We start from the raw sequence: 11,872 nt of genomic DNA, 5'->3' as shown, positions 1-11,872 counted from the left end.
AATCAATACGGTAGCTGTTGTCAACCCTGTAACTGATGTGTCAACCCTGTTACTTGTATAATATTCTAATATAACTTAAAAAATGTAAATAAAAATGTAATCAATTAATTGTAAATGTTTAGTAAGAGAGGCTAATAATCCACTCAAAATTGAATTGAGGTGTTTAATTTTTGTTTCCATACATTTTTCTTAAAACAGAAGATGCTGGGATAGTGTAATTTGGAAATGAACGTATTCATCCCCTTAAAAAAATAAAACTTTCAATATTCTCAATTCACAAACACTCTTAATGTAACAAGGGGGAGTATATCTTCCACAGTATATCAGATTTGTTCTATACATGTATTTAAAACCTTTTCAAAAAGTAATTAATATGTTGGTAACAGGGTTGACCAAAAACACACATTTAAATTAGTTAAATGAAAAAAATGAAAAAAATAAGATAGCCTGAGATGGCACGGCACATTTTCCTGAGAGGTAAGGATCTACTTAATCCAAATATTCCTGAATATGTAGGCATTCCCAAAATATATGATAATGGTTTGCTTCATTGCATCCACAGTTTCGCCAACATTTTGAAGTGTTATTACTGTATTTGGCTGTTTGTATTGGTGTTATAAAATATCTAATAATGTTTTTCCAACAATACTCCTTCCAATCGCGAATCAGTTGAGTCAGTTCGCGTGTTCATAGCGGGATCGCGAATCAGTTGAGTCAGTTCGCGAGTTCATAGCGGGATCGCGAATCATTTGAGTCAGTTTGTCCAGTGTTGGGCAGTAACGTGTTATTAGTAAAAATAATTAATTTTGACTGAAGTGCAGCCTAACTTGCAGCAGCGACGCATTGTAGGATTGGTGGATGCCATATGTATGTACAGTACAGACCAAAAGTTTGGAAACATGACTTTTTTTTTTATGTGTTTGAAAGAAGTTTCTTCTGGTCATCAAGCCTCATTTATTTGATCAAAAATACAGAAAAAAATGTAATATTGTGATTATATTATTACAATTTAAAATCATTTTTTTTAATTTATTATACTTTAAATTGTCATTTATTTCTGTGATGCAAAGCTGAATTTTTAGGATCGTTATCACATGATCCTTTAGAATTTATTCTAATATGATGATTGATTATCAAAGCTTAATATTTTTTCTGAACATGTGATACTTTTTGTAGGATACTTTGAATAAAAAGTAAAAAAAAAAAAAAAAGCTGTGTTTTTAAAATATAAATATTTTGTAATAACAATATATACTACTGATCAGTAATTTGGGGTCAGTAATTTTTTCTTTTTAAATAAAATCAATACTTTTATTCAGCAAGGATGTGTTAAATTGATAAAGTGATAGTAAAGAAAATATATTATTAGAATATATATTAGAATTTTACCTTTTTTATTTTGAATAAATGCAGTTCTTTTTAACCTTTTATTCAAATATATTAGACAGCAGAACTGTTTCCAACACTCATAATAAATCAGAATATTAGAATGATTTCTAAATGATCATGTGATAGACTGATGTTACATGTGACACTGAAGTAGTGATGGGAAGTTCGGATCATTTTACCGACTCGGACTTTTGAGTCTCGTTCAGCAAAATGAACGAATCTTTTTTCGAGTCATTTCGTTCATTTTAGCAAAATGTTATTAAAATATTAAGTGCTACCTCCCCAACACATCTAGTACTTACGCAAACGTTGATCACACTACAAACAATACAAAACTAAAATGCTATAAGATAAAGAAAAAAAGATTCATTCTTTACCTGGGTCTTCAGTCTGTGATTAGCTCACCTCACCTCTTATCTGACAAGAAGTCTTCGGGTTTAAGTTATTCCTTAATCACGTGACGGACCCATACGCAAAACCAACGCGGTCTCGAGCCGGAAAGAGAATTGATTAGTTCATCTCATGAGTCTTTCGGGTCGAGTTTGACTCGTTCCTTAATCACGTGACAGACCCATGCGCTATTTCTGACATTTCTGTCACTGTGTTTTTGTTACTGTTTGTTGAGGATCTGTGGTTTGTTATTATTTTATAAATAAATAAAACCCTGTTATAAATAAAATTTTGATTAATTTGTCTTCTTGACTGTCTATCGGTAAATAAACACTAGGCTATATAATAATATAATAATCCAAGCTTACAATAAAAAAGTATTTATAGACTAGTTTGTTCATTTTTACTCCAATTTTGAGTTTGCTGGTATAATAATTGCTTTTCCTAGGCAGACTTGACATATTGGTGTAATATATGTATAAGAAGATTGCTCAAAAAAGGACATAATGACATACATTAAAAGCAAATAACATTTTGAATTTGAATTATTAATGTTAGTTTAAGACATTAAGGTTATGATAACTTCAGCTTTAACAGTTTTAACCCAGCTCAGAGTGAGGAGTTTCAGATCCTGGTGCGCTGCCAGTGCAGGGCCATGTTTTGGGAAGACTTTGACGAGAGGTTAAGTTTGAGCCTTCTGCTACCTCTTCTGAGACCTCAGATGCTATGATGGAGATGCCAACCTTGCAGAGCCACTCTTACCCCACACATCAGACCCTCTGGCCTGGTGGAGGAGATGTTCACCAGTATACACAAGCCTTTCTGAAGTCACAAAGACAAGACTTTGCATTGTGGCCACATCCGTGCCATCTGAAAATGTTTTTTCTAAAACTGGGCAGATTATCTCAGACAGAAGAACTCACAGACTCAGCCCATCCAAGGTCAGGGAGCTTGTTTTTTTTATTTTTATAATGCAAACATGCCTTAAAGCAAGTCCTAAAAATATAGCCACAGTGTGTTATTTATTTTAAAGCTTATTTATTTTTATTTATTTAGAAAAAGACTAGCTTGTTGTGCAATATTTTTGTTGTGATTTTAAAGGTAATTTGTTATTGTTATAAGGCTCCGTAGCTTTAGTATCTCTTAATTTTCATTTATTTTTTATTCAAATGGTTTAAAATTATTTTGGGAATAGTTATCCTCTTTGATATAAAGTTTTTATTTTGGCACAAAAGTGTTATTTATTTTAAAACGCATTCATTTAAAATTATTATGTAAAAAAAGCAAAGCTTGTTGTGCAATATTTAGTTTTTCTTTTTTTTATATTGTACTTTTAAAGTTCATTTGTTAAGGTTATTAGACCCTGTGGCTTTATTATCTTTTATCTTTACATTTTTATTTTAATTTATTTTGGAATAGTTGTCCTCTTTGTTACAAAGCTTTTCTGGCACAAAAACAACAATTGAAAAGTATGTACAGTGTTTTTAATGTTTATAAAGTGTCATATGTTACAAAAGTATGGTTTACACAGATAATCTGATTTAATAACTGCACAACTAAACAAAAACAAACAAACAAACAGAAAAAAAGATCAACATTTTAAGCATAACCAACTCTTTATTTCCACATTCAGTGTTATGGAAAAGTACCACCATGACAGAAATTAAAAGCAACAATTTGAAACCAGAAATGCATCACGTTACTGTAAGAGTAAATAATACTAATAATAAATAAGTACTACGCACCCATTTTGTAAGGAAAGTTGTAAATGAACTAATTACTCTAGCCAATGTTGTCACATCGCGGGACAAAAGAACGAAAAACCCGAAGAACAGAAAGATGAACTATTCAATTCTCTGCATTATTTTACGGTCTATGGTTTTAGCGCATGGGTCTGTCACGTGATTAAGGAATGACTCGACCCGAAGACTCATGAGATGAACTAATCAATTCTCTTTCCGGCTCATGCTGCATTGGGTTTAATGTATTGGGCTGTCACGTGATTGAGGAACGAGTCAAAAACCCGATAGACCAGAACTATGAACTAATCAATTCTCTTTCCGGCTCAAGACTGCATTGACTGACAGGTGAATTACTACGACTAGAACAGAACCCATGGAATAATGCGCATGCGCGACTGAACGAATCACTCCCCGAGACGACTCGTTCTTCCCGAATCACACTAAAGATTCGTTCAAAATGAACGAATCGTTCAAGAACGACACATCACGCTGGAGTAATGATGCTGAAAATTCAGCTTTTTGTCACAGGAATCAATTAGGAATCAATTATTTTTTAAAGTATATTCAAATAAATTTTTTATTCAAATAAAAAACTATTATTTTAAGTTATAATAATATTTCACAATATTACTGTTTTTTCTGTATTTTTGATCAAATAAATGCAGGATTGATGAACAGAAGAAACTTCTTTCAAAAACATGAAAAATGGTAATGTTTCCAAACTTTTGGTCTGTACTGTATGTATGTATGTATGTATGTATGTACCCAGCCGGCATTTCAACCTTGATTCAACGTTGAAACAACATCAGGTACCTTGCTTGAATCAACGTTGAATTACCTTTCGATTTTGCAAATTGGATTCACAGTTGAAATCGTGACGCTGTTTCACCGTCTTACCTGCATCACGGGTGAATTATGGTCGTTCTGCAGACCTTGGATTAACGCTGAATGAGGTGTTGATTTTGAAAAGTTACTCAACGTTGATGACACGATGTTGTTTCACCGTCGTACCTGGCACCATGTATAAATACACACTTGTATGTTCAATTAGATCCTAGTTTGCATTTAGATCAACAGTACATGATAAAGACTAACAATCAAATGACTGGCAGCAATGGCTTTACAATCAACTTCAATAAACTATCAAATGCTCACAACTGTAAAACAGTAGTTTTATTTTGGAAACATACTGTATAAAACAGATGAAAATAATCCCAAACTTTATGATGCAGAATATGCACGGATGTATTGATAAAAACATGTAGTAGAACAATCCAAATAGTCCAGGAAAAGATCCGTGAGAGTGATTGTGAACTTCTTTGGGATGGCACCACAAGGAGTCGTTCACTTGCAGAGCGCAAACTTCTGGAGGACACATAAGATTTAACCAGTGAGTTTAGGCATGTTCACAACGTTTCACAATAACTTGAAAGTTTACAATTCACAAATTATTCATAAGCAGTGTTTTCAGAGCCCCCAGTTACACTGTTTTAATCAGAACACTAACATTACAGTGTAGAAAAACAAGTCAAATCAAATTAAGTACATTTTTATTAAACGAAGTACAATCAAAACCTATCACAAAAGGTCAAAGCATCTCTAGCAGAAGTGACAGTGCAATGTAGCAGATGAACAATTTCTTACCAATGTTTCAAGAATAAACTGGATCCTCGATGACTCTACAAGGGGAAAGAAGAAATGGTTTACTGAAAAGTTCTTAAAAAGCAGGATTTCATTTTATACCATTTCTTTAAACCATTGGTTCTCAAACTTTCTATACCAAATACCACTTCAGAAAATATTTGTTATTAAATATTAAGTTCCACCATAATGACCAACATTAAATTTCAGCAGCGTAGTAGGCCAAACTATTCAGCTACAGCTCTACCGTTAAAAAACGTGGCAGTTTTATTCTAATAAGAATATTTATTGTTGTCGGCCACTTTACCATGGTAAATACAGTTTGAACATTAACACTACACTGTGCTTACGTACAGGTAAATAAACTTAGTTTAAATTAAAATGTGTTATAATAAACCACTAGAGAGGGTCTTACACTGAGAACCACTGCTTTAAACAATCCTCATTTTTAAATTCATTTTCATTAATTCATTAAAATTGTACCGACATTTGCACTTGCATGTTTCAGAAAACACTTTGAAACTATTATTAGAATAAAAACATATATAACACACCTAATGCATGGGATTCATATCAGGAAAATGTGGGAAAATCTCTAAAAGACAGACATTAACGCATAACTTTCCAGCAAGACAGTAGGTGAGCATCTAACTTGATCATCTGTGATAAAGCAATGCAAAATACACACACGGGTATTTATTTATCTTCTGCAGGTTACATGTCCTTTATGCTACCCATTTGTAAACTCTGGTTATACTTTACTATTTTCAAAAGATAATAAAGATGGCGATTTCCTTACCTCATTTTGCCAGTATGTTTGCAGGACCTCGCAGAACACATCTGACCCTTCTTGTGTTCACAGCTTTTGTTCTCCTTTGACATGTCACGACTCAAATTCGCTCAAAAAAAAAAAAAAAAATTAACAGGCAAATATTAAATAATTCGGGACCGACTGAGTGGTCAGTTATAACGAGCAGCAGCTGAGCTCCGCCTCACTCACAGAAACACGACAATCGCGAATCATTTGAGTCGGTTCGCGAGTTCATAGCGGGATCGCGAATCATTTCACTCAGTTCGCGAGTTCATAGCGGGATCACGAATCATTTGAGTCGGTTCGAGAGTTCATAGCGGGATCGCGAATCAATTGAGTCAGTTCGCGAGTTCATAGCGGGATCGCGAATCATTTGAGTCGGTTCGAGAGTTCATAGCGGGATCGCGAATCATTTGAGTCAGTTCGCGAGTTCATAGCGGGATCGCGAATCATTTGAGTCGGTTCGAGAGTTCATAGCGGGATCGCGAATCATTTCACTCAGTTCGCGAGTTCATAGCGGGATCGCGAATCATTTCACTCAGTTCGCGAGTTCATAGCGGGATCGCGAATCATTTGAGTCGGTTCGAGAGTTCATAGCGGGATCGCGAATCATATTTGACTCAGTTCGGGAGTTCATACCAATAGAGTCTGGCTGCAGACATGATGCACTCTCAGCCGCGCATGCGCACTTAACACGCATGCACTGTCAGCCTCACGCATGCGCTTTGAGGACATGCACGCTCAGGCACACGCATTCAAAAGTAAATAAAAAGTTTTTCACGAGGTGAAATCCTATTTTAAAAAGGTGGAGACTAATTTTTTTAAGAGTACCATTAAGTCTGGTGGCTAGGTCACGGCTCGGATTTATATAAAATTAAGACTTTGTTGAACAACTACACTAAAAATGTCCGATTGCTTTGCATATGTAACGTTACCTACATAGATGGTCCGCATATTGGCAAGATACATTATTAATGGAAATACATTATTAAAAACTTATTCCGACCTGAAATGAATTGCAATTACATAGTAATTAAACTGAAATCAAAAAGGGAAAAAAATGCCTATTTATATTTCTTAATTGTAGGAATGACAAATTTTATGTCATTGTAAAACTTTATATTGAATTATTAAATTACTGATTAACAAGCACCTGTTTATATTCCTTCATTGTAAAATGAAAGATGTATATAACATTTAATAATGAATTATTAAATCATCAATTAACAAGTCTCTTAGTCACAGCCAATGATAATATTCTTTCCAAAACTGACACACCATAAAATAAGACACACACAGCAGTTGGTGATTGTTGACTTTAATAAATAATAAAACATAAAAACATGGTGTTGCATGTGGGTTTTTCACATTTACTGTAGTTGAATAATTTTACTACGTAAAATAAATGAAATGTTACGGACTATACAAATATAAAACGGTCTTTCAATTTTGTGTTCGACAAAAAATTTGCAGATGCATTTTGTCCACCACATTCTCTAAAAATGCATGCATGTCTTGCATAAATTCAAAAACAAATGTCAGTGGCTCTACAAGATCGTCCTTGCTGAACTCGTCACAGAACAATGGTTCCAAGGCCTCAGCAGCTTCATCCTCCATGCACAGTATACCAGGAAGCTGAACTGATCCGAGAAGATCCCTAGAGTTCTCTATGCACCACTGACTGGCAGTTTTAAGATCCGTCATGACACGCACCTAAGAAACGCCATTGCAAAAGAGGATAAATAAAAATATGCTGAACAATAATGGCTGTAACCCCTCTAACAATACCTACTTTTCGTGGAGACTGAACCACCTGCTTCTTTGATGCAAATTCAGGGGTGAAAAGATCAGTTTCATCTACCTGAAAAACACAAATTCTGAGTTTGAGCCATTACCTTTAGTACTACCTTTTTAAGGTAACTGGTAATTTTCCTGAGGGGCTGCTAAAAGATAACATATGTTACCTGTACGTGGAAAGGCTCTTCCTGTTATTGGTAAAAATACAGCACAGGTTTACCTGGTTTGTCATGATAACATGCCATTTTAACCTTATGATGATTCCCAAGTATTAGCTTTTACCTGAGAGATTTCTTCAAACCTCCTTTTTCGCAACCTAAATACAGGCTGCTGCTCACCTCTCAGGAAGGCTTTGGACTCCTCAGCATAGTGGACAAACAATTTTCCATGTCTGGAAAATAGTGATTGAATATTACATAATTACTTTCTCATGAAAGCTTTAAATATTCAAATCCAAAAAAGAACTTACTGTTCCAGTCTGAAGTTCTCCATTAACATGACGCACCACCATTTCCTCAGCTCTGCCATGTCCAGCTCCTCAAAACATAAAAAATGTAATGCTCTTTGGAAGTTACATTGTCTCAAAGTTACTGAAAACTATTCTAATACTTACAATTGTGTAGTCAAATGGGGCATCCAGCACTATGTACAATGCAGACTTTAAATGAAAAACAAGTCAGTATTTCGACAAAAACAATATAAATTAACCAAAAAAAAACATAATACAGATCTTACCATCAACATAAATATACCACAGTCGTTTCCATATGGTTGTCCTGGAAAACCCTTAATTATATTGAAAGGCGGGAATAAGCACAATTTCATAGATGGATAGATTACAGATAGATAGAAGGAAAGATTAGATAGACAGCCAACCAGTAAATCAAGGCCTGTTTTTTCAGTCCATTTTCCCGGTATAATCCTACATGCAATTTCCCTGTCAAGAATGCAAAAGGACAAATACATGAATAACTGCAGTGACAAAATCTAAAGGTTGTTCAAGCGTATATATGCGCAAGGTTATTGAATATATGAATAGATAATCAGAATAGTCTTAATATTCTCTCTCTCTATCACATACAAGCATACATACAGTACATGCATGAATGCATACACAAGTTTTGGTGTAAAAATAACCTTTCTGCATACAACATCTACAGCGGTGCGTCTCATATGGGGGGCCTGTTTCAGATAGACAGGGCATCCATAATCTTTGAGAACAGTGTTATTTTGTTTCTCTGCCTTGGTAAGTCACCAACACAAAGTGATAAATCCAGAATTAAACAGAGACCCCCAGTATGAGAAACCTGCTCTAGAAATGCTCGCAAAAGAAACAAACTTTCAAGCTCCAGCAAACAAACAATGGAACTCTCATTTACAAATCAACTTGCAGAAGAAAGACTGGTCAAAAGAAACGGACCAGCTCTAAACAGCAGAACCAACATCTAAAGCAGGGGAGAACAAACTCCGTTCCTAGATGGCCACTGCCCTGCAGTGTTTTGCTTCAACCATAATTAAACAAATCACGTCCTTCAGGCTTATTTAAAAACTACATTGTTTGTGTGTTGGAGAAGGGTTGGAACTAAGATCTGCAGGGCTGAAGTCCTCCAGGAACTGAGTTGACAGTTCTCAGACCATAAGCAGAAGCTTACAAAAGTTTGTTTTTTCTCAAGTCTGCAAAAAATTGCTCAGCAATTTGGCTGTTCAGCCAACCCTGTAGTTCTGGCACCAGACTGATTTTTCTGAGAACATCCTGTGGGTCTCTTGTGTTGGATTCATGCAATTTGTCATATAAAACATAGTGTTGCGATGATCCAGTGATTGGATGTCCTTCCGAATTTAGATTAGTCTTCTCAATCAACCAAGGAAGAGATACATTGAGTTTTCCCTGTTTCGCTTTGTTAATATTCTCAGGTGTTGAGACTGCCAGCCTTCCTTCAAACGGTTGAAATGGAAGAGACGAAGGTACACGTAAATTGGCATGTGTGGCCAAGCCTCGAGCAAAGTCATATATAGTCACGTTAGGCATGTGTTGCCATGACAAATGGCATCTGCATAATCTTTTATCTAGAATTTATAAACAATAAAAAATACAATTTAAACAGAACAGTTAGATCCGACAAAGATTAAATAGCCCAAACTTCTGTTAGTATATGAGACATATTTCATACTTTGCTCTCATACATGCTATCAATCTTTCTCTCATTCGCAAGTATACTAGATCACACATTATCAAAGCTAATTTCACACATGCTCTATCAAACTCTCGCACACACTACCAAACTTATTCAGTCCGTGCATTATGTACAAATTTTACAAATTTTATACTGAAAGTCCTTTCATTTTCTCAAAAAAAAAAAAAAATTACGTTTCATTTTGTGTTTAGAAGTAAAATGAATACATACATTGAATATAAAAAACATAACGAAAAACACAATGATCAGATGATACACGGACTGAATGAGTTTGGTAGTGTGCATGTGAAAGCTTTGATTCTGTTTGAGAGACATTAATTATAGTGGTTCATGAAAGAGTGTTTGATAGTGTGTACAAGAGTAAGTTTGAAATGTCTTGAATGGTCTTCTCATACATATAGAACCTTTTTGAAGTGCTTCAAAAAGACAAATTGTAATAATTTTAAAATACACTAATCTTACCTTGGAATATGATCGCATTTTTTAAATGGACTTCCCAGTGAGCCTGGACTCTCTTTTTAATCATTGGCTTCAGTGTAGGGCACAAGGGGCAATGATACAATATGCAACAAGATGTGCACTTTGGTATCAGGTGCTTTACACCTGCCAAGACTGCTGATTGATGCATTTGTAAGCATAAATTTAGGAGACATAAGTTAAAATAAATCTGATGTGTATAATTTTCCTTTTGTCAAAGAGTCGTATTCTATATGTCACTCATTTTAAAGAACCATCGTTAACAACATTAAAATTACTTGTTATTTTAAAGATTCCATTTTCATAATAAATAATGTAACGGAACACCTCACCCAAAGTCAGTAAAACACTTTTTCCCCCAACAAATTGAATTTAGATAGTAGCGGGATCGCGAATCATATTTGACTCCGTTCGGGAGTTCATAGCGGGATCGCGAATCATTTGAGTCAGTTCGCGAGTTCATAGCGGGATCGCGAATCATTTGAGTCAGTTCGCGAGTTCGTAGCGAGATCGCAAATCATTTGAGTCAGTTCGCGAGTTCATAGCGGGATCGCGAATCATTTGAGTCAGTTTGTCCAGTGTTGGGCAGTAACGTATTATTAGTAAAAATAATTAATTTTGACTGAAGTGCAGCCTAACTTCCAGCAGCGACGCATTGTAGGATTGGTGGATGCCATATAAATAAATGTATATGTACAGTACAGACCAAAAGTTTGCAAACATTACTTTTTTTTTAAATGTGTTTGAAAGAAGTTTCGAAGAACTTTTGGTCTGTACTGTATGTATGTAAGTATGTACCCAGCCGGCATTTCGACCTTGATTCAACGTTGAAACAACGTCAGCTACCACGGTTGAATCAACGTTGAATTACCTTTCGATTTTGCAAATTGGATTCACAGTTGAAATCGTGACGCTGTTTCACCGTCTTACCTGCATCACGGGTGAATTATGGTCGTTCTGCAGACCTTGGATTAACGCTGAATGAGGTGTTGATTTTGAATAGTTACTCAACGTTGATGACACGATGTTGTTTCACCGTCATACCTGGCACCATGTATAAATACACACTTGTATGTTCAATTAGATCCTAGTTTGCATTTAGATCAACAGTACATGATAAAGGCTAACAATCAAATGACTGGCAGCAATGGCTTTACAATCAACTTCAATAAACTATCACATGCTCACAACTGTAAAACAGTAGTTTTATTTTGGAAACATACTGTATAAAACAGATGAAAATAATCCCAAACTTTATGATGCAGAATATGCACGGATGTATTGTTAAAAACATGTAGTAGAACAATCCAAATAGTCCAGGAAAAGATCCGTGAGAGTGATTGTGAACTTCTTTGGGATGGCACCACAAGGAGTCGTTCACTTGCAGAGCGCAAACTTCTGGAGGACACATAAGATTTAACCAGTGAGTT

General features: G+C 35.1%; 1 protein-coding gene across 2 annotated transcripts; it reads right to left on the bottom strand.

The window, feature by feature from the left end:
* Positions 1 to 6,823: 6,823 nt before the first annotated feature.
* On the bottom strand, positions 6,824 to 10,127 carry LOC127943106 (uncharacterized). Of its 2 annotated transcripts, XM_052539300.1 has the most exons (8): positions 8,647 to 10,127; positions 8,506 to 8,556; positions 8,384 to 8,428; positions 8,240 to 8,304; positions 8,053 to 8,161; positions 7,938 to 7,958; positions 7,766 to 7,834; positions 6,824 to 7,686 (listed from the first exon to the last, which is right to left on the bottom strand). In XM_052539300.1, the coding sequence occupies exons 1-8, from the start codon at positions 8,734 to 8,736 to the stop codon at positions 7,417 to 7,419; spliced, it is 720 nt and encodes a 239-aa protein (XP_052395260.1). In that variant the 5' UTR covers positions 8,737 to 10,127; the 3' UTR covers positions 6,824 to 7,416. The 2 variants fall into 2 exon arrangements, with proteins under 2 accessions (XP_052395260.1, XP_052395259.1); XM_052539299.1 differs by having other exon boundaries at positions 8,506 to 10,127.
* Between the last annotated feature and the right edge of the window lie 1,745 nt (positions 10,128 to 11,872).

This window comes from Carassius gibelio, chromosome A22 (genome assembly GCF_023724105.1).
Source record: "Carassius gibelio isolate Cgi1373 ecotype wild population from Czech Republic chromosome A22, carGib1.2-hapl.c, whole genome shotgun sequence".
NCBI classification, from domain to species: domain Eukaryota; kingdom Metazoa; phylum Chordata; class Actinopteri; order Cypriniformes; family Cyprinidae; genus Carassius; species Carassius gibelio.
Note: the sequence above shows the minus strand (reverse complement) of the source record. Positions and strands in the feature narration are given on the sequence as shown.

Coding starts and splice junctions, on each gene's coding strand:
- LOC127943106 (XM_052539299.1), bottom strand. CDS start 8,736: ATGTATTTGTCCTTTTGCATTCTTGACAGGGAAATTGCATGTAGGATT. Junction 7,959..8,052: donor GGTTTGAAGAAATCTCTCAG/GTAAAAGCTAAT, acceptor TACCAATAACAG/GAAGAGCCTTTCCACGTACA. Junction 7,835..7,937: donor AAGAGCCTTTCCACGTACAG/GTAACATATGTT, acceptor TGTGTTTTTCAG/GTAGATGAAACTGATCTTTT.